A 22722-nucleotide genomic window follows, 5' to 3' on the forward strand; every position below is an offset into this window, starting at 1 on the left:
GGATTGGAATAACAATCGTTTTCACCAATACTTAACTAGTGTTTACAAATTCCAGTGGGAATTCCCGAAAATTAAATCGTGGTTTTCGTTGACGTTACATTAAAAACAATCATGTCTAATTTCAGAGACTCTAAGCCCAGCTGTTGTTGTTTCAAAATTTAATCCCTATCCCGTGGGAATATCGGAATAAAAAGTAGCCTATGTTTTATTCCAGATGTTCAGCTATCTCGTAAAGGAGTAACAAACATACTCACTCACTCACTCACTCACAAACGTTTGCATTTATAATACTAGAGGTTACCCGTGGCTTCGCATACGTAAACTATTCGGTCTGTACCCCTAGTGTAAGTTATCGGTTACAAAATACGTATCGATCGCGTTCGCGTTAAAATCTCAATTTATATGGAAACACGAACAGCGCCTCTAGCGGAACGTTTGCGATGTTCGTGTTTCAATACAAATTGAGATTTTAACGCGAACGCGATCGAGACGTATTTTGTAACCGATAACTTACACTGAGGGCACTGGTAGTTACATGACAATTGAATTTCCGGGATTTTACAAAATTACCCTGGGAATTCTCAAAATTTACAATCATGGTCCTCATTGAGGATTGTGTAAAGATCAACTGTCCAAATTTCAAAACTCTAAACCCAGCGGTTGAGATTTCAAGATTTTATCCCTATCCCGTGGGAATATCGGGATAGAAGGTAGCCTATGTGATATTCAAGAGGTCTAGCTACCTACATACCAAATTTCGTGACTCTAAGCCCAGCGGTTGTTATTTTGAGATTTTATCCCCATCCCGTGGGGATATCGGGATAAGAAGTATCCTATGTTTTGATCCAGGTTATAAAACAACTTTTGCCAAATTTCATCCAAATCCGTCCAGCAGTTTCAGCGTGAAGAAGTAACAAACATACTCACTCACTCACAAACTTTCGCATTTATAATATTAGTCGGATAATGAACTAAAACAAGTTTTAAATTACATATTACCCTGCATTTCCATTAAAAAAAAATTACACTTTAAAAAATTAGGTAGGTGTATTGTCATTAAAATTTAGAAAAAAACCAGTCAAATCAAAATATCTTTATCTTAGGAATGTCAAAAATCTACACCTGTTCGGAAATTCTCTGATAAGAAGACTCCGGCAAGAAACTCAACGAGGTAAGTATTTATTTGAAACTAAAATAGATTTACAACGTTATTTAGCGACTGACCTCACAAGTATATATTTGTAACCTTTGATATAGTCAAAGTTTGTAAGTTTGTAGGGTCTTAGAATATCAAGTAGGTAATAAATTAACAGAGCCCCAAGTCCTAAGCAAATACTTAGTATATATTTGTTGCCAAAAACTTGCTTTGGAAAATACAAGTTTAGTGTTGTCTTTAATTTTTCTATTTTGTATAAACGCTCTTCTTAGTGGCCAGTAACATTAAATTTAGAATCCAGCCTTGACATTGACTTTTTAAATATGCATCGATAACAGTTTGTTCACTCCTTATATCTTATCTGTGACACGTAATCGTGCTATTGTGTTGACAGACCTTAATAAAAGGCGTAAGAGTCCGTTTTTGAATAACATGGAACATAGTGGATTAAATATTTTTGTTTTATTAAACTTATTTATATTCAATCTTATCTGTGCTTGTTTTTTTCGATTGTCTTTAATAGAATAGTTTCCCAGTAATAAAGGGGTTTTTACATGAATGAGTAAAAATTGGTAGCCATAATCGTAGGGGGAAAACAAAACACAAATCATACAAAAGCAATAAGGTTTAAGCCAAAACATTGTCATTTTTGTTTCTTTTTCCTTTGCTTGCGATTTGCAGTCCACATTGCCCGTCATTTGATTTATTTCTCCACTATAGTCTTACCTTCTTCTTTTCAAGTCTTCTCTGGCTTATAGCCTCTGCCTGCGGCTTCGCCCTCATAATCCTATCCGTCTGTTTTACTACTTAAATTCCATCGACATCTATGTATAGACTGCATGTTTCTTACATTAAAACGGCGCACAAAATTTGTTGACAGAGCGGATTTGTGAACCTTTACTATAGTTTGTTGACGTCCGTGACAGGGGTTGTGTCATCAAAGTAATATGGATGATTGATGCGCCGCGCGTTTTGTTCCAAACAGCCTGTCTAGTGCCGTAAGGTACATAGATGTTTAATGCTAATTTCCCATTCATCATCATGTCAGTCGTATGTCCACTGTTGGACATAGACCTCCCTATAGACCTACATTTGCTTCGGTTGGAGGTGGCCTGCATCCACCTTGAACCCGCGGCTTTGACCAGGTCATCTCGTTGGTCGACCTACGCTGCGCTCGCCGCACGGTCTCCATTTGAGAACTTTAGCCCCAACGGCCATCTGTTCTCCTTGCTATATGGCCTGCTCATTGCCACTTCAACGAGCTTATTCGCTTGGCTATGCCGGTGACCCTCGTTCTTTCTAACGCATGCGCCGAGCAAGCGATGGCCAATAAATCTTGACAGTTGACAGTCGAAATATCGTGCGTGATGGCGTATCGAGAGGTCCGTTTGACGGAGGTTTGACGTTACTGTCTCGCTTGCGATTGGCTCATTTAGTGTTTTTACCAATCACAGCACGAAACTCGAGGTTCGTATCGTACCGTCCCTCTCGCTCTCGTATTAAATAGTATAAGTGTCAGAGGGACAGCACGACACGAACCTCGAGTTTCGAGTTTCGCAGTAGCCCTGCAGGCGCGACGCTAGTGTCAAAGTTATCAAACGGACCTTACGATACTACAGACATTCATTGTAGCATGGTGCGGGTGACACTTGATGACAAAAGTTGGTGCGGTCTAAACATATCGAACCTTCGGTAGAACAAGGGCATAATTTCACAGTTTTCTAATTTTCTAATTTTTCGATTTTAAAGGTGGGTCTACGCTAGACGAACCGAGCACGACCGGAGCCGTTCCCGGCTTCGTCGTTCGCGGCGTCAAGTGTGGACGTGCGACGACGCGCGAAGCAAATCCCTTTGTGTTCGTCAAAAAACCGACAACTGGCGGAACGCAGCCGAGCACGAACGAAACGCTCGCAGCGCGCTCGTTCGAGGCTTGTAAGTCGGTCCACATTAGACGAATTGTGTTCGGCGCCTAGCGTAGACGCACCTTTAGACAGCTGAAAGTACGATATAAAGTGGATATGAACGAATTTTTCGATTTTTAGACAATTAATCCCTTGTACTACTGAAGGTGCGATATGGCAGTATATTTCAGTTGTAGCCTCGATATGACTGGCGTAAAATATTTGAACATAGAGAACTATGTTATACGAAATAAATTTAACCTATCAGATTTTTATAATCAATTAATAAAATTCAAAGCAGAATTAAGTGAATAAACGTAATATGCGTATAACGTAACACCAGAGACTCGTTTAGTGATTATGCGGTTCTTATTAATTGGTAGTAACGGACATTCTTGAAAACTCCGTTTAGCCTTACTTAAGTGGCAATTAATATTCCAACCTAGAATTTCACTAATATTCTCATCAAAATTAGCGTAATAGTCGGATTAATGATGACATTATTAATTATGATTAAGATTTTAAAATCGACTCATGTTTCGACACTGACACAGAATAAGTAATAGCACAGAATATGTAATAGTACTGACATACAGAATGGCCACGCTCCGCCCCGCACCGGTTCGAGTTACCCCACCCCTCAAGCGCAGATTGCAGGAAAACCGCAGGAAAGCAGTCGGGTGCGCAACGCGATGTATGTCGGTCGCACCGTCGCACGGCACTAAGTTCGGGAGCAATAATTTTGCGAACGAAATGGTGATATACTGTGCATTGTATGGGTGTTTGTCAACAGTCAAAGATAAGAAAAGGAGTTTTTTTCGATTTCCTAATGTAAATAATAATGCTTTCTAAAAGTATCGCGATTAATACATGAAATAACTAATTAGGTACCGAATAATTCGTTCAAGTTTGTAGTCATATATTTATTGTAATTTAAAATAATAATGCTTAAATACATAGACAGACACATGTTAAGTAGGTTTAATTAAAAATATATAATTAACGATTACATTTTATTTACACATCTAAGCCATACCTACATACCCTATAGTACTAGGGTTTTGCGATAGTCAGCCCTGTGTGTCTTACGCACACATTGACGCGTGTACAGACGTCGTGCCTATGTAGGTTCAAGAACGCGTATTTTGTATGGCGTGGCCGCCCTGTGGTAATAGTACAATTAACCATGCTAGAATGAAAGTACTGTAGCTCCAACTAGCCATTACCACCATTACAGAACCCTTAGGAAGGCGCCTTGGTATGAGGAACGCTGAAAAAAAAACTCAATTCGATAACATCACAAACACTTAACAGAGGGGCTACTACTCAACTCGAAAATCGAAATTCGTATCGTACCGTCCCTCTCACTCTCGTATTAAATAATATAAGCGCCAGCGGGACTGCAACATACGAAGTTCGGATTCTGCACTTCGTAGTATATGGCTAGTCGCCTGGCAACACATATATCTTATCTCAATGGAAAAAAATGACACATTACTCTGTTATTGTCGAGCTTATCACTATTATTATTATTAGTTAGGATTTAGTGAAAGCTGTGACGTAGCGCTCAAGTAATCTAATAAATTTTTATTACCTACTGTTGTTGGTAGGCTGGCAACAGTGATAAGATAACCCAACCAACATAGAAAAGGCGAAGAACCACCCACATCGTCATTTCAAAGTTCAATATCTCAAAACCGCTAATCCACCATAACCGCCATCTTGCTCGCTAATCCTGCCGTGAAGCAGCAGTGCTTGCACTGTTGTATTTCGGCGTGGAGAGTAAGACAGCCGGTGAAATTACTGACACTTGAGGTATCCCATCTTAGGCCTTTAGGTTGGTAACGCATCTGCAATACCCCTGGTGTTGCGAGTGTCTATGGGCAGTGGTGATCTTTTACCATCAGGAGACCCACTTGCTCGTTTGCCATCCAGTCGAATAGAAAAAAAAAAACCGATTTTGGGCTCCCACACAAGACTGCGATGCGATGCGATGCGACGGCGCATCGCAGAAACGAACGATGTGAATTGCTGCGATGCGATTTCGTGCGGCAAAGCGTTAGTGCAGCAGCTACTACGAAACTCGAAACTCGAAGTTCGTGTCGTGCGGTCCCTCTGACACTTATACTATTTAATACGAGAGCGAGAGGTACAGTACGATGCGAACTTCGAGTTTCGAGTTTCGTAGTAGCCCTGCAGGTCACCGCATACTATATCATATCGCAGGAATTCCCAGGAATGCGCGATCCGAATCAGATCGGAAGTTTTTGCGATGCGTCCTGCGAGCTCGCAGATTTTTGCGATGCGATGCGAATTCGCAGTTTTGTGTGGGAGCCCTTTAATGAAACTTAGCTAAAAACCATAATATCTCGATTAAACTAGCTTTCAATTAAAAACCGCGTCAAAATTGGTCCACGTTTGAGAGCTACGGTGCCACAGTACAGTCACCAGCATTAATATCTGCCACAGCGGAGCGTGCAAAAGTATCTGACACGTCCTTCCAGCCCTAGAAATAGAGTCGTATCAGATATTTAGGCACTCTTGTTGCTTGTTGTGCTGGTGACTGGTGTCCAACAACACACACACATGTACACACACGAACATCACGCCTGTATTCCCAAATGGGGTAGGCAGAGCACGTGAAACGTTACCGCTTCGGAGCCACTTTAAACAAAGTTTAGGTTTAAAGTTTGACAAAAACCGTACAATACTGACAACAACACCCAACAACTTTCTGTTTTGTGACCCAACGCGAAAAGCGTTGAGGCTTAGAAATAAATAGGTATAATGAACTATCTACAATATTTTTATCTGGCTTCTCAGCTGCTAAACAATTTGTAGCGGAGAAGAAATGGTAAGATAGATATTCCTTCATATAAGTCTGTTTAGCTATTTAAGCGTGAACAGGTAAAATAATATCAGTAAGGAAGTATTTAAATATAATGACCCGGATAACTCACGCGTGTTGTGCGCGTGTTGCAGCAGCTGCTGAGTCGCGTTGCTCCGAAGACGAAGGGCTACGGATTAGCCCGAAACATGTCGAGCTAAACTCGATTTAAGACGTTAGTTATCCGGGTCATTATATTTAATATGAGTGAGTCTCACGGTAGTTTCATGTTCAAAAAGGAAGGATTTAATGCACACAGACATACACAATCCTCGTTTAGGTTACGTCTGTGTGGCTATGTTGCTTGCGTATGAATTCCAACAGCAGAATGATATAGCCATCTCAAACAAACAATCAGAGTAAGAAAATTATTTGTAAACAAACTTTTCCAAGTTAAGATCCTTTCCACGTAAAGGAAGAAAATGTTCTAGATATTACAATTACATTGAGATTACATTAAATTATAAATGAAAATCATTTGATTCGGATTCCAGGAATCTATTGTTCTAACATAATCACAAGTCAAAAACGCATTAGGTACGAGTAAGTACATAATATATCCCTTGGAGTTGCGGCGCCATATTTAAATACCGTCAGGTGGCGCGGCCATTTTGAAAAAATCCCCCTTGAGTGGCAATGACACCTACGAATTAATTTCGCGAATTCCCGAATTTTATAAAAAATATCACCAAAAACAAACCACTTTAATGTTATATATATAAGCTTACAGTGATGGTTTAGCATTAAATGGCATATCTAATTAAATAACAAAGAATCGCCTTCAATTTATATTTAAATATTAACCATTTGTAATAATTTTTCATATAAAATAAAAATAAAAAAATTAAAATAAGCTAAATTAAGCTTTTGGGTTCATACCCCAAATATAAAGGAAATCCCTTTTTTTTAAAAATAAAAGTTCATTAACCCCTACATTAGAAAGCAGGTCTCACGAACTTTTATAGAACCCGCATATAGTTAGTAAGTTAACTTAATTTTTAGAGTAGGTACCCTTCTTGTGTAATATGCATTATAATACCTACCTAATTGTTGGCAATAAACGCATTTTCTTTCTTTCTTTCTTTCTTCTTTTCTTAATTACTGTGAATTTTATTAGTCATTATGAAATATCTGATAACCAAATGTTTCGAGGGGGTATACTAAAATGGGTAAATTAAAATTGTAATTACAGTTGATATTAAAATAAACAAAACATCATAATATTTTTTATTAGGTATATATTAAAACAAATTGAAGAAAAAATATTGCAATCAGATTAATTAGGTATACTTACAGTACTATTATGTTTAAAAACACTAAGTACTTAATACTATTATTGTGTCTTGTGTTATGAATAAATGTAGTTTTCAGTTCTCATGGTCGTGAAGTTCGTGTTTATGCTGAATATAAAATGACTTTTAATTAGGTTAGCTTGAAAAGATCCCTTTTAAGTTAAGTTCGCATTTGTACTCTTTTTGTTTTGTTGTTTTTTTTTGTATTATTTTGTGTTTTATGTACATACATACATACATACAGACAGACAGACAGACGGACATGCATGGCGAAACTATAAGGGTTCCTAGTTGTCACGGAACCCTAAAAATTAGGATACTTAGTAAGGATGACGCCGTATTTTTTTTACTTCGATTAAAACCCTAAAAAAAATAATTGGGTTCTATCAAACTAATTCAACCATCTTCCGAAATATAAAGATTAATTTTAACACAAACTTAAATATAAATGTCATGGGATAATGAACACCAATTGGCCTAGTTCCAAATTAAGCAAAGCTTGTATTAGGTACTAGGCAATGGATAGACATACTTAAATAGATAAATGCATGCCTAAATTACGTATTAAACGTCCAAGACAGACCACAAACATTTATTTATTTTTTCATACAAAGACTTTCTGGGGTATCGAACCCGGGACTCGGAATTCGTAGTCAATTTCTATAAATACTAATTAACTTACTTTGCTCACCCGCGATCTTGCGATCGCTACGTCTATGCAACAAATGTGTGCTCAACCAGCTCCTCCACCTCCCACACTTGTAAGTAATACACACATCAAATCGAAGTCAAAATATCTTTATTCAATTTAGGCTATAACAAGCACTTATGAATGTCAATAAAAAAACTACCACCGGTTCAGAAAAACTTCTGTTGAGAAGAATCCGGCAAGAAACTCAACGAGTTATACTCGTATATTTTTAAACAGATTTACAATATAGTTTAATGATATCTACTCTACACATCACAAATACAAAACACAATTATTATTCGAACAAATCAAAAATCACAATCACAAATATTGAATAGGTACAACTACAACTAGGACAGTAGATTCGCTATTTAGAGTAAGGGATTGCGAATGCGGATCGGAGTTATTTCCAAATATCCCTGTGCATGATTATAATCATTAAATTTTTATAATACGCCTTAGATATTAATTAATGTCTTCTTTGGCAATAGATTTGAATTTTGTATCTGTTTCATTGACAGAAAGAAAGAAATTATCACATTCACAGACACACAAATACAACAAAAATAAAGAAAACAAAAACAACATGAAAATACAATAAAATAAATAAATAATATAATATACAGTAATAGGTATTTGTTGGAATTTTATTATAAAAAACGTATGCAATATCCCAGAAACGACTTTTTGGTTTTAGCTAGTCTGCAAGATGGAACTTTAAGCTTTGGCTTATTGACGTTTTAGTGGGAAAATCACATTAGTATTTTTCCTAACATAGATATTTATTTCAATACATAAAATGTTACACAACCCCAACTATAACCACCATCACGTTTTCCTCGGAGCAAAACAAGGCTAGTCGGAAGTAAATTTTTACAAGGATGAACACACATTTGGCGCATCAGTCGTATTAATCTATCGTAAGGTCGGAGGTGAGCGAAGTACCTAATCGCTAATACTTCAATAATATTATGCACCAATTCAATATTTTTTTTTTCTAAATGGCCGATACCAAACCTGACCCAATATCATGTCGGCACCCCGTGTTTTTTTTCTAACAAACAACGCCAGGTACGGCGCGTGTAGTACACTCTCGCGCCACGCAGACGATCACGCCAGCGCGTAGCGACGCTGTGTGGCCGCCGCGTGCGCAATACTATGGCCACGCGACCGGAGAGTTAAGGACATCGGGGAAAATATTGTCGTAAAGTGGCCATGATTTGTATGTACTTGAATGATTTAGGTAATTAACTAAATGTAAACAAACTTCAACTGCCAGATTTGGCACATTCAAGGATTTAAAACATTTTACTTATTCATTGTAATACAAACTAGACTATTTTCAATACTTACAGAAATGTAAATGTTTCGAAATTTAATGGGGGAATTACAATTTTTGACATCAATTGACGTTTTGTTTACATTTAGTTAATACCCAAAAAAAAAATAGTTGTATACAGGGATTTGCTTAATGGTTTGGTATGTGTATTTATTTATTTAAGGAGAACCAACAGCTAAAAACAATACATGTAGTGGGAATAGCAACACAGAGCCAATAATAAAAGATAACATATTAAATATAATTGACCCGGATAACTCACGTCTTAAATCGAGTTTAGCTCGACATGTTTCGGGCTATCCGTAGCCCTTCGTCTTCGGAGCAACGCGACTCAGCGGCTGCTGCAACACGCCGCACTGCGCGCCGCCGCTCTGCTCGCACGACTACCCGACGAAACTGACAAGCGGCACACAACTACCCGCGTTTTCATCATCATTACAACTGTCAAATGTAGGGTAGCACACAACACTAACAACATCGCTCTGTAAAGGTACGTTCACAACACCGATGACGCAGCACGAAGTATTTAACACCGTTTTCAACTCGGAGGTACCGTCCAACACTATCCCGGTTGAAATTCGGCGACGACTAATCTCGATAGCTTCACGCACTTTCCGCGGAATGAAAAATTTCTCTCTTGCAAGTACAGATACCTTATCAAATCTGATATAGTGCGTCGAATCCAAGTTCATTGAATGCTCGGCCACAGCAGACCCCTTGTCGTCCTGTTTCCTCATACTGCGTATGTGCTCCGATCCCTTGTGGAAACGTTTCGTCCAGTCTCTCCAATATAGTTTGCCACAGGCACAGGGAATCATATATACCCGGGCCATTCAGGGGCTCCTTATCCTTCGGCGAACGTACCAACTGTCTGAGCTGCATATGAGGAGGAAAATCGACTTGATGCTATATCTTCGGCGTAACAAGTGTCCGATTTTTAGCCCGAAACATGTCGAGCTAAACTCGATTTAAGACGTGAGTTATCCGGGTCATTATATTTAATATGAGTGAGTCTCAACGGTAGTTTCATGTTAAAAGATAACATGTTTAATTAACATGTTTAATCAAATCAAACGACACACCAACACCATGCTAAATAAACAAAACACTATAGAATTCCAAATGGAATTCCTACACCTAGAATTCCTCATATTCCTACCTCCACAACACATATTACTAATTTCCTTTAAAAAATGCTCTGCAAATTTTTAAACCACAATCTCTTTTACATACTCGTATCTTTTACATGTAAGTACCTAAAAGTTGCAATTTAATAAAAAAAAAACAAGAATCTTTGCTATTTTACCATTGAGCCCATTTCATGGACTTTTCATGATCTGCCTAAACTGGCCAAATCATGAAATGGCGGCGCTTCATGATATGCCTAGGAATTTCATTGTCTGCCTAAACGTCGCTAGGCAAATCGCTAAACGGTGAGTTATGAACGATATGGCGGATGTCCCTTAGCCAATTCATGAAATGGCGGCATTTCACGATATGCCTAGGAATTTCGTGATCTGGCGGATTTTACGATCGGCCGCCGACAAGTTATTTGATTTTATATCTAGCGTTACTCTATTAGTCCTAATATTTTTAAAATGGAGACACTTAGTTTTATTTATGTTTGCGGTTAGATTAAGCGTACTTAACCAATTGACAACAGTGGACAAGTTATTTGTAATTAAATTATTAAGGTCTTCAACTTCGTTTCTCTTAAATTTAAATAACATGGATATATCACCAGCGAACATAATTATTTTGCTGGGCAATAGCTCTGGTAGGTAATTCACATACAAGAGAAATAAAATGGGTCCCAGTATGCTCCCCTGGGGCACACCAGATTCCATGCATGAGATGTCAGATTTAATAGACTAGACATTGTGCGACATTTGTGATTTAAGGTTGACACTAAGACACATTGCTCCCGGTGTCTCAGGTATGATTCAAACCATTTGTTTGAAATACCTCTTACGCCATAGCGATTCAAAATATCGAGCATTATGACATGGTCAACATGATCGAACGCCTTAGATAAATCCGAAAGAATGGCCACAACATTTTCTTGTCGATTCAGTGCACCACAGACGTAATCGGACAGTTCAAATAATGCATCAGCAGTAGATACACCCCTCTGGAAACCAAATTGCTCAGGAGCTAAGATTTTGTTTACAATCAAATAAGAGTATAGGCGATTTGCCATAATCTTTTCAAAAATCTTATAGAAAATTGTTATGAGAGCAATTGGCCTGTAATTATTAACACAAAATTCGTCACCCTGTTTAAGTATTGGCTTTTTATTAGCTTTCTTTAGCCTAGTTGGGAATTTTCCCTCAGTCAAAGAAAGATTAATTAAGTACAGGAGGGATTCTAATATTGAGTCAGCGATATTACTTTATAACACTGGAAGAGATGTCATCATAACCACATGACTTTTTATCTTTAAGCCCCTTGATAGTCCTTCTCAACTCATCTTTGTCAACTGGAAAAGAAAAAAAAGGAGGTGGTTCCAAAAGGAGGTAGGACTGGCTTTGAACCAGGAGGATTGCTTGAATTCTGTGCGACATTAGATTTAAAGTAATTATTAAATAAGTTCGCCGCATCAGTCATAGAGTTTGCTGTTTTTACACCATCACATAGACCTATTAAAATAGTTAAATCATGCGATTTACAACCTTTAATATTGTCATTTATCACTTTCCAAGTTTCACGCACTTTATTTTTAGAGACAGAAATTTTCCTCTCTGTGTTATTCTTTCTGGCTAAAGTAATAACTTGCTTTAGCAAGACACAATACGATTTGTAATGCTTTAACAAGTTTACATCAGAGCTATTTTTAGTCAGTACGAATAATTCTCTTTTCCTTTTGCAAGATGTTCTAATACCTTCCGTCAATCATCCCTTGTCCTCTTTAGCTTTAGATTTCAATTTAATTTTTGTATTAGGTACATATTTATCAAAATTCATTAATACTATGTCATGAAAAATATTAAAGCCTGTGCCAACATCTTTTGCATTATACACAGGAAGCCACGATGTATTATATAAACTCGATATGTCGGCGGCCGATCGTAAAATCCGCCAGATCACGAAATTCCTAGGCATATCGTGAAATGCCGCCATTTCATGAATTGGCTAAGGGACATCCGCCAAATCGTTCAAAACTCACCGTTTAGCGATTTGCCTAGTGACGTTTAGGCAGATCATGAAATTCCTAGGCATATCATGAAGCGCCGCCATTTCATGATTTGGCCAGTTTAGGCAGATCATGAAATTCCTAGGCATATCATGAAACGCCGCCATATCGGTTCTGGCACTTCGCCGGCCGCTGCCGCGGCACGCTCGCTTCGCTCGCTCAGCTCGTGCGTCGTGATCACAATTAATACTAACCACTCCTCGCTTCGCTCGTCGTACCTAAATTTTTCTATATAAATAAATAACAACTAGTGAATACTTTATTTATCAACAAAATACTAACCTCTAAAATACGGGCAGACGTCCATGGTTTTTTCATATTGTGCACAGAATTCGTTTGATTCACATAAAAAGAACGGAGCTGATGTTCAAAAGCTTCTTTTGCACTTCTATTTTGAATTCAATCACTAGTTTCGGTTTAAGGATCATTTTGTTGCGACGCCGACATTTTTCACGCGCTAAACAAACACGACCGGTCAGCTGGTCACGGCCGCCATTGCATACGCAGCGCCACCAGTGGCCAAAAAAGAAACTATTTTACGATGTGCCCGGTATAGAGCTAGGAATATCGACGAATGCGTTGCTCTAATCGATCTGCCGTATTAATTCTCAGGCTCATCGTGATATGCCTGGCCAACGTTTAGGCATATCATGAAATGGCGGCGTTTCACGATATGCCTAGGAATTTCGTGATCTGGCGGATTTTACGATCGGCCGCAACATTATATATTATATATTATATTTCTGGGATGTCGTAAACGGCTCCAACGATTCCGATGAAATTTGGTATGTAGGGTTTTTCGGGGATGACAAATCGATCTAGCTTGGTCTTATCTCTGGGAAAACGATTATTATCGAGTTTTAGCTCGAGCAAAGCTCGGTCGCCCAGGTGCTATTATGTTATAGTACGTGACTGAAGAGTTAACACTTGATACAGCAAACAAACAAATCAAAAGCAGGCGCAACACAAAATTATATGTCCGTCGTAATCATTAAAATCTGGGTGTTATCTTGGACCGCACTCTGTCATGGACTCCATATGTATGTGAGATTAGCAGGAAGGTGTTTGCTGCGATGGGATCCCTAAGACGCCTTCAGAATTTCCTTCCATTTGCTACCAAGGTTGCGCTTGCACAGACTTTACTGCACCCTATTTTCGATTATGCTGACATTTGTTATCCCGATCTTTTAGAAGAGCACTTGAATAAACTTGAGCGAATTCAAAATCTGTGTAAATATGATCATGTTTCTAATTTCCGATCACAGCTCAGGTGGCTCCCCATCCGCTTTCGCCGAAACTCTCACATTCTCCATCTTCTCTACGGCATTCTCTTTAACCCTGCAACTCCTTGCTACCTCAAAGAGCGATTTAGCTATGTTACTTCTGTTCGTTGCTCTTAGAACTTCCTCCTTACTGTCCCACTTTCAAACTCTAATTCTATGTTTATTCTTACACTGTCCAGGCCACTCGGTTGTGGAACTCCCTACCGATAGACTTGAGGCGCGCAAAGTCCTTGCCTATCTTTAGGTCTATGCTTAGGGAGCACTACCTGTCATCTTGCGTATAAATATTATAGTTAGCTTATTTATGTGTTGTTATGGTATCTATCTACCTATCTATCTGTTTAGATTTGTTGTGTATGTGTATTGTATGTGTTAGTTTTTATGTATTCTTGATACAGCTATAATCTACTGTAAATTGCACCACCTGCTAAAATGTATTCCTTATTTCTGTCCATTGTAAAGGTTGCCTGGAAGAGATCGCTCTGAAGCGATAAGGCCGCCTATTGCTTACCTTAGAAAATCTCTATGTATATACTTGTTTTCTCTGTACTGTTTACTGTATTGTGTGCAATAAAGAGTTATTGTATTGTATTGTATTGTATTACCTAAGTAAATATGTTTACTTTATATTAGCAGCCAATATCTTCCGAAACTATACCTACCGATGTCTTACGAAACGGGGCTCGGAAGAGCATAACAAACAACATAGTTATCTAACGCGTTACTTATTTTTAACTAACCAGGTAATTTGGCATTTGTTTATCAACACGTGGAACCAAAATCCGTGTTGTTTTTAACGTTATCGGCTTAAAAGACTGTTGATATCTTCGTCGCCTGTGGACGAAACTGGTACACCAATTATAATTTGATTAATATTTGTATTCTGCTAATAATTAGGAAAGTTTTAATATGTTCGATTATGAATTTGCACCATGTACACTACTCCTAATAATATTATAAATGCGAAAGTTTGTATGTGTGTGTGTGTGTGTGTGTTTGTCACTCCTTCACGCTAAAACGACTGGACGGATTTTGATGAAATTTGGTATGTAGATAGCTGGATATCCGGAATAATACATAGGTTACTTTTTATCCCGATATTCCCACGGGTTCGGGATAACATCTCGAAATCCCATTCGCTGGTTATAGTCATGAGATTTGGCACGGTCGTTTATTTTTATAATGCAAAGTCAATAAGACCACGGCGTCATTTTTTGGGAATTCCCGCGGGAATTTCACAAAATCCTGGAATTTCAGTTCAACTGCTGGATCTAATGATTTACGCGTGCGCGTGCGAAACCGCTGGTAAATATTAGTTGCCTATATAAATCTAAATATAGTTATTTTTTTTATGAACTCATTTTTCGATTTTTAGACAATAGGGATGACGACTGAGTTAAAAATATAACCATCTATTTAGCCCGTCAGTTAGATTATGGAAAAATATGGGACACGTATTTTTTGGTTTATCAAATTATTAAAAATCGACAAAGGTAGATGATCGAACTTCCGGAGTGAGGGCTTGTGACGTCACTACGAGTATTAGGTAAAAATCGTCCATATAGTGACTTCACTCGAAACTTCTAAACACTGTATCCTCGTCATTTTTTGTTTGTCAAACAAAAGAAAAAAAATATGAACTGACGGACTAAACAGTCGTCTAGCATTATGCACTAGTGCAAGGTTAGTGTAAGTTTTCGGTTACAAAATAAGTACGTCTCGATCGCGTTCGCGTTAAAATCTCAATTCGTATGGAAACACGAACATCGCAAACGTTCCGCTAGAGGCGCTGTTCGTGTTTCCATACAAATTGAGATTTTAACGCGAACGCGGACGAGACGTATTTTGTAACCGAAAACTATAAGGTTACAGCAGGGCTACTACGAAACTCGAAGTTCGTGTCGTGCGGTCCCTCTCGCTCTCGTATTAAACAGTATAAGTGTCAGAGGGACCGCTTGACACGAACTTCGAGTTTCGAGTTTCGTAGTAGCCCTGCTGATCAGTTTGAAGTCGCTGCCTCAGCACCAGCTAGCAGGAGTCGCCCTATTGGGTTTCGCAACGACTTTTAACTGATCAGTGGAGGCGCATACAGAAACATATTTAAATTTATTTATGCGATAGCAAATTCAAATCTTTGTAATAAATCCAGATTTCAATCATTTTTCCCCTGTTCTGTTTCTGTTCAGTTCTTTTCATGTTTTTTTGGAGTCTGTTAAAAAGTAAAATATACATAATAAGTACACCAAAGGTACTGTATAATAGTAGCTAAGTATGTAGTTGTGAGTTTTTCTTTGTTGCATACGTAAATATTAGACTAAGATTATTAGATTATTAATACCGTGCATTACTATTTTTAATTAAATGCGTTTTTGATTGAGTTTCTTGTTTGTTTTTTGTTTTTATGTTTGTCGCTATGTGTATATGATGTATTTTTTTATTTGAAATAAATAACTTGCATTTTCACCTTTTAACTCCTGCCCTCCCGCTATTTTGACGACCGGATCCGGATAGCCCAGCGGTAGCCTGACTACGAAGCTTAAGGTACCGGGTTCGGTCCCCGGTCGGGGCAGATTATTTGTATGGAAAATACGAATGTTCTCAAGTTTTGGGTGTTTAAGTATATATGAAGCCGTGGTGGCCTAGTGGTTTGACCTATCGCCTCTCAAGCAGAGGGTCGGGGGTTCAAACCCCGGCTCGCACCTCTGAGTTTTTCTAAATTCATGTGCAGAATTACATTTGATATTTACCACGAGCTTTGCGGTGAAGGAAAACATCGTCAGGAAACCTGCACAAAACTGCGAAGCAATTCAATGGTGCGTGTGAAGTTCCCAATCCGCACTGGGCCCGCGTGGGAACTATGGCCCAAGCCCTCTTGTTCTGAGAGGAGGCCTGTGCACAGCAGTGGGACGTTTATAGGCTGGGATGGATGGAAGTATGTATGTGAACCTTGTGCTTTGCTTACTTTGGGACTAGGTCAATTGGTGTCAAGTGACCCGTGCCGTGATATTAATTGGCTTAGAACCACGCCCCTTTCCACTCGCGTCTTCCTGTCCGCACCGCTAAAGTGAGCGTCTTTAAAACCGCGCTCGCGCCGTCCCGTTTTCATTCCATCATCGCTTCCGCGCCGTCAATCAACACCTCCGCTCCGCTCCTTCGTCAGCAACCTTTTACATGAAGAAGTATTGTTTTAATTTCACCGCCATTAATTAAGATCAGAAGTAGTTTAAATCAACACACAGGTAGGTTTAGATATTTAAATTATCATAATATTATAATTGGTAAAACATTTGCATTCAACTTTCGGAAATATTTCGAAAACAACAATGTTGTTGATTTTAATATAAGCGCTTTAAATTTAAAACGCCTGTCATATTAAATTGTCGTAAAATTTGTTTTACGTGCACAATAATAAAACCGTCAGTGGCCTAAATTTCTAGAGTAATTTTCCTTTATCCCAATTTAAAAATAGTTAAAAAAACACTTCTATTAACTTCACATCACCTTGACCCAAAAAGGCACAACAAAACGTCAACAAACTTAAAGAGTCCTTAGCTGTACTAACCGACGTATTGTCACCCCACATTTATTCATATCAGTCGCGTGGCCTGCGCTTGCGTCGTTTAAATCCGCCGCGCGCCCGGCATTCCGTTTAGTCTGATGCCAACCGGCACAGCGTGCGGACGTGTGTGACAAGACAGACTCGCGATATCGTGCCGCATTTAGAACCGTACAACCGTAGGAGTAACTCGTCTAAATTGTTACAGATTTACAATGTGCGCCGCTATAGACATGTTGTCGTCCGAACAGATGTTTTACGGACATAGCCCACCGGCTGGGTTTCTAACGGACTATACTGTGAGAAGACCGAACAAACCCAAGTTAACAACAAGAGGTTTCTCAGCGCCATGTTTGCCGGTTTCTATGGGATTAAAACCTATGCAGCTCACGCTGAAATCGGCCCCGAGGTCTTGTATGAGGATGCCGACGGAAAACAAGAAAAAGAAGGTAGTGTTTGCTGACGAACGAGGCTACGCGTTGGAACAAGTGAAGTTCATGACGGAGCCATCCTATGTGCCACCTTATTGGGCTCTCAAGATCGTAGCCAGTCCACCTTTGGAACGGAAACCACCTCCTGCACCAGTCCAGGATCTTTGGGAGATAAGATTCGTCCAGCCGGCGTCGGATTACTTGGGTTTCCGACGAAAAGTTACCGAAGATTGCGTATCATTGGAGAATGTGATATTAAAACAAGACGAAGGAGCCGTCGACGGCACAGTGAAAGTTAAAAACCTTGACTTTTCCAAAGAAGTTTTTGTGAGGACTTCGTCTGATGGATGGAGGACGAACGAGGACACTTACTGCGCTTTCGTGGAGTCAGGCCCTCTGAATCAGCAAGGACAATCGACGTACGATACTTTCGGCTTCAGAATACAGCTGCCTATTCATTCTAGAAGGCTAGATTTCTGTGTAGGTTTCCGCTGCAAAGGAACAGAATTCTGGGACAGTAATAAAGGCAACAACTATACCATAGAGAAGTCTTCTGTACGAAACGCGCCAGCGGTGTCTTGCGCTAGGATAAAATATGGAAATTCCTGGCGTGCCCGAACGGATTTGAATGGTAATACGCCTTATTGGTGAACGGGGTGCCTATAGTTTCGGTATCAGTTGCCTTTCGGCCTATTTCTGTGATTGTTGTGCCATTGCCGTGTGCCAAGAAGTCAAGACTGGATTATATGTAGGTATGTACTGGTCGGCTGATAGTCGCTCGGCGGGACAGTAGCCGTTCGCCTGGCGACACGACATATGCTTTATTTATTGTCTGATATGTTGGATATTTCGAGGACGTTCGGTTGCGATGGAGGTTAATTGAATGTTGAACTGCAAACAGATTTTACAGAATCAAAACGTATTGCAACTTTTTTTTAATGAACTTAATCCTTAAAGTCAACACACGTCAGCACGATTACTGAATGTTATTGGCAACAGCGGAATCTTAATTTTAAAACAAGCAGTAGTGGTCACTCGACTGTTAATAAACACAAATAAACATTCAAATTGAAAAGTAATGCATCGCGTTTAAAACATGAGTCACTTGTGTTATCGATTCAAAATAAACATGAGAAAGTGTAACTCAAAGATGTCATGACATATTTTTATTTTTAGAATTTTGTTATCAATGCAATGAGTCATTCAGAATCATTTAATGTTCCAAGACAAAACAGTCGCTTAGAGATGACATAAGTGATCTTAATGCTCTTACTAAGTAATGATCAATGTTTAACAATCAATTTGCAACTGCCGACGTCAACTGCCATCAACAATTTCAATGCTCTGGTCACCAATCCTATTTAAAATAGTGACATCAAAATTGTCACACTTTGGAAAGCTATTTTGGCACTTTTGATGTAAAAAAAAAACAATTCTCTGTAGTATCGTAAAGTCAATTTACAATGACCCTAAGCTGTGTCACTTTTTTTTCAGTGATTTCAAAAAGTCTAAGTATAGCATTTTTAAGGTTATAAGGTGTTTCGTATAATGACAAAACGAAAATAATGTTTAAAAATTAGAACAATAATTAGTCTGATTTGTTAATTAAGTAATTGTTTGTTTGTTTGATTAGCTACAATGCTGATGTTTGTCAACTTGTTGCTGTTAAATACTCGTGAAGAATTGTTTAAATTTTAAATGACACAATTTTTTCACTTAATAATACTTAAGTCCAAGACAATATGTTCTAAAAAGCGAAGTGTCTGTGTTTATGTACAATTGGTGACCAGGGGCATGATGATGAATTAGAAAATAAGTATGTACCTACGTCTAGGTCTCGATTCGATTGAGGACTTGTCCTGAAAAAAGATGGATTTGTGAATAGCCTAGTTGGTGGAGTTAACGCAATTTTATTTGCAATTTAACCCTTGTGCTCATTTTTATACTAAATGGCTTTAAAGGGTATAAGAAAATGTGAGATTTTACATCAGTTCCTTGTCTGGTTTATATAGCCAGAAGATTGTAATTTCGGTTTCAATTTGCCTTTTATAATTGGGTAAATGAAACAGACTGTTTTTTTTAAGTCTTTTGTCCCGATACTGATTAGTGTAGTATAAAGATATATTTGTATGCCGTCGCCTGAAGAAGTCAACCTAGAAAAATAGTATAGCAGTGGACGAATGAGTGGTTTTGATGTTATAAATGATCTAAATACGACTCTGCTGCCAATATGATACTTAAAAAGTGTAGATCATTTTAAAGTTTCCCAACCTTTCATGCGCTTGCCTGCTTAGCGTATTATTAGGCCGCGATAAGAGTAGGATTGGAACTGTGAGTTACTCTTTACAGGACTAATCGGGTATATTCTTGGGTAAAAAAACATGTTCAGTCAGTCAAATCGACGTGACAATTATTGGACGTGTATTTTTTTTTTTAACAAAAATGACAAGGAGGAAGCACTTCTAAGTTCGTAAGTGGTGGCCTGTATTACTTCTTAGTAGAAAGTGTCTTATATATTTTTTTAATTGACACACTGGGATACATTACATGCCGCGTTTTCACTTAGTGCTCTGAACAAACATTTTTTTTGAGCTAATGTCGCTGCTCTGCCGATGTACCATCAGCCAAATAAGTGGTCTACCAATTTTTAAACAAGTTCCTATCAAATTAATATGACGCTAAAGTCGAACTTTCAAGTTGACAGACACGTCTATTGACATTATTGTTTTATGACATGCAAACGATTATCAACTTTAGGGTGGTAGACCACATATTTGGCTGATGGTACGCTGTAAAAAGCAAACATCTGTTTCCATGTATGTACCGAACGAACGAATGATTGCTCGCTCAGTACTGTTTCGAACACTAAGTGCAAACGCCGCTTTACGAGTACATGCTTTTAGGATAGTGTTTACTTCAAAGAATTTGTTCGTTATTAATTTTGTCACTTCATAAATATCATTTCAAAAGACAAAGAAAAAAATGCACGTCCAATATTTTATAACTGACCGACTAAGGAATTAATTATTTATTTATATAGCTTAAGGACCAAGTGATTGATAAGGGCATTACGTATAATGCCCGGGCATTATGAATAATGAGAAGCTTTACCGGGCAAAGTGATAATTATAATCTAAACTTCATTACTTATCACATTGTCCGGGCACTATGAATATTGCTACATGATCGTTGGGCAATTTGATTACAACTGGTTCTTGGTTAGCTGAAGTCTGGTTCATTCAGTCGGAATGTTAAGGGGTGACGTCGAGCGCAGCGAGGAGGAGCGTGTTAGGATCAACTGTGACCAAAACAAGACCAGAATTAAATTCTACCATTAGATAACTTACTTTACAGATTTTGATAGATGTTTATGGATTCGTTAAATTTTACGTAAAATAAAAAAAATTGTAATGAGATGTTTTCTTATTACTTTGCCCAATAGGGGATAGACATTATGTATTATGCCCGGGCAATTTAACTAATTTAATAGTTATCATTTATCACTTCTCCCCACAGTAGAACTGAATCAGTGGGAATAGTCACACTTCAAAAGTATCAATCAATCAAATCGGCCCACATCCACCCACTGCTGGGTAAAGGCCTCTTCATTCTTCTTCCTCAAAAGTATACTTTGTATTTAAAAATGAGGTTTTGTTTTGATATGTCTAATTTTGAATTGTTTCAGTTTAATTCTGTATATGGAATTAAGCAATGATAGATTTTTAATCCTAGTCGTATCGTGGTCTAATAATACTTAACTGTCTGTTTGGATGTATTGTGTAAAATGTTAAAAGTGGATTTGGTATCTACTAAGGTTGACATAATTATGTACGTAGATTCCTGAGTAAAAAAAAATCTATCAAGTTTGTAAATTAGGTTATCATAAAATAGTGGACACGAAATTTTATTTTATCAAAAAATGGCAACATGGTGAAGTGCGTCAAAGTTCAAGGGGGACGGACGTTAATCCTTAGTAAAAAGGGTACTGCGGAGTGACGTCACGCGGCACTTTAACTGGCAGTATCTTCATCATTTTTTGTTTAATTGGTGAAAGAAAAAATCGTGTTTAATATTTTTTGAAAATTTAACTGACGGACTTGTTATATATGTTTAGGAATTTAGCCTTTGTTGTCCGATTTTGAAATGTTCCATGATTTTAATAAATTCATAGTTAACTGTAGATAATGATTATTGTTGTTATGAATTATTTATACGACCGGCACACAACGTTTTTGTATTCCAAGAAAAAATGTGTGTTTTAATTTATTATCATTTATATTTTTTGTTATTTGTATAAAAATATTTTAATGAAATAATAAATTTGTAATGAATGTATTTTTACTTGATTCGCTATTTTTAAGTCAAGTCTCATACGGTAGCTTTATTTTAGTGATAATTTGACATACTGTCAAAGCCGCATGGTTCTGAATAAGCGAATTAAATATAATTATTATGTATTTATAAACCTAATTATTATTACACATAATGATTATTCTTATGCCAAGGGTTGTTACTAGTAAATTATAAATGATGTATGTTTTACGAAAGAACTGATTAATTTATTTATTAATTTATATCTTTTTGTATTTGTAAATGTTAAGAAATGATAGTTTTTGTAGTTAATTATTAATAAGATCGATATGTAAATATTGACCACTATTATCTACAAGAATAAAAGAAATTCAATGAATCTATTTTTTTATTTTTACAAGCTTTAATTAATTTAGTTTTACCTGTCCTGATGTTTGTCTTTAATCAAATCTTGCAAGTTGAATTTGACCCAATTTCAGTAGTCGGATTCACTTGAAATTTGGCCTAGGTACTTATATAAATCTGGTGTCAGTACAATAATCTAGTAGTGACATCCTGGTGGTCCAGCCAGGATCGTCTCTGCAGGACGGAACTCCTCAACGGTTAATGGCATCGACTTGAAATTGGTACGCAAATGTAGTTTGGATGACAATGCCAGTACAGTCAGCAAATAATCTTGTAT

General features: G+C 37.8%; 1 protein-coding gene across 4 annotated transcripts in view; it reads left to right on the plus strand.

Annotated features, from left to right (window-relative positions):
- Nucleotides 1-22419, plus strand: part of Gbs-70E (Glycogen binding subunit 70E) — a 55321-nt gene extending 32902 nt beyond the window's left edge. For 3 of the 4 annotated variants that reach the window (XM_074107657.1, XM_074107660.1, XM_074107659.1), the window contains one exon: nt 17507-22419. In XM_074107657.1, coding sequence (XP_073963758.1) covers nt 17507-18380 — 874 coding nt within the window. In that variant the 3' untranslated portion in view covers nt 18381-22419. Of the gene's footprint in view, nt 1-16553; nt 16982-17506 lie in introns of those variants that run through there. The other variant, XM_074107658.1, reaches the window with a different exon arrangement.
- The last annotated feature ends 303 nt before the right edge of the window (nt 22420-22722 follow it).

Source organism: Choristoneura fumiferana, chromosome 26, assembly GCF_025370935.1.
Source record: "Choristoneura fumiferana chromosome 26, NRCan_CFum_1, whole genome shotgun sequence".
NCBI lineage: Eukaryota > Metazoa > Arthropoda > Insecta > Lepidoptera > Tortricidae > Choristoneura > Choristoneura fumiferana.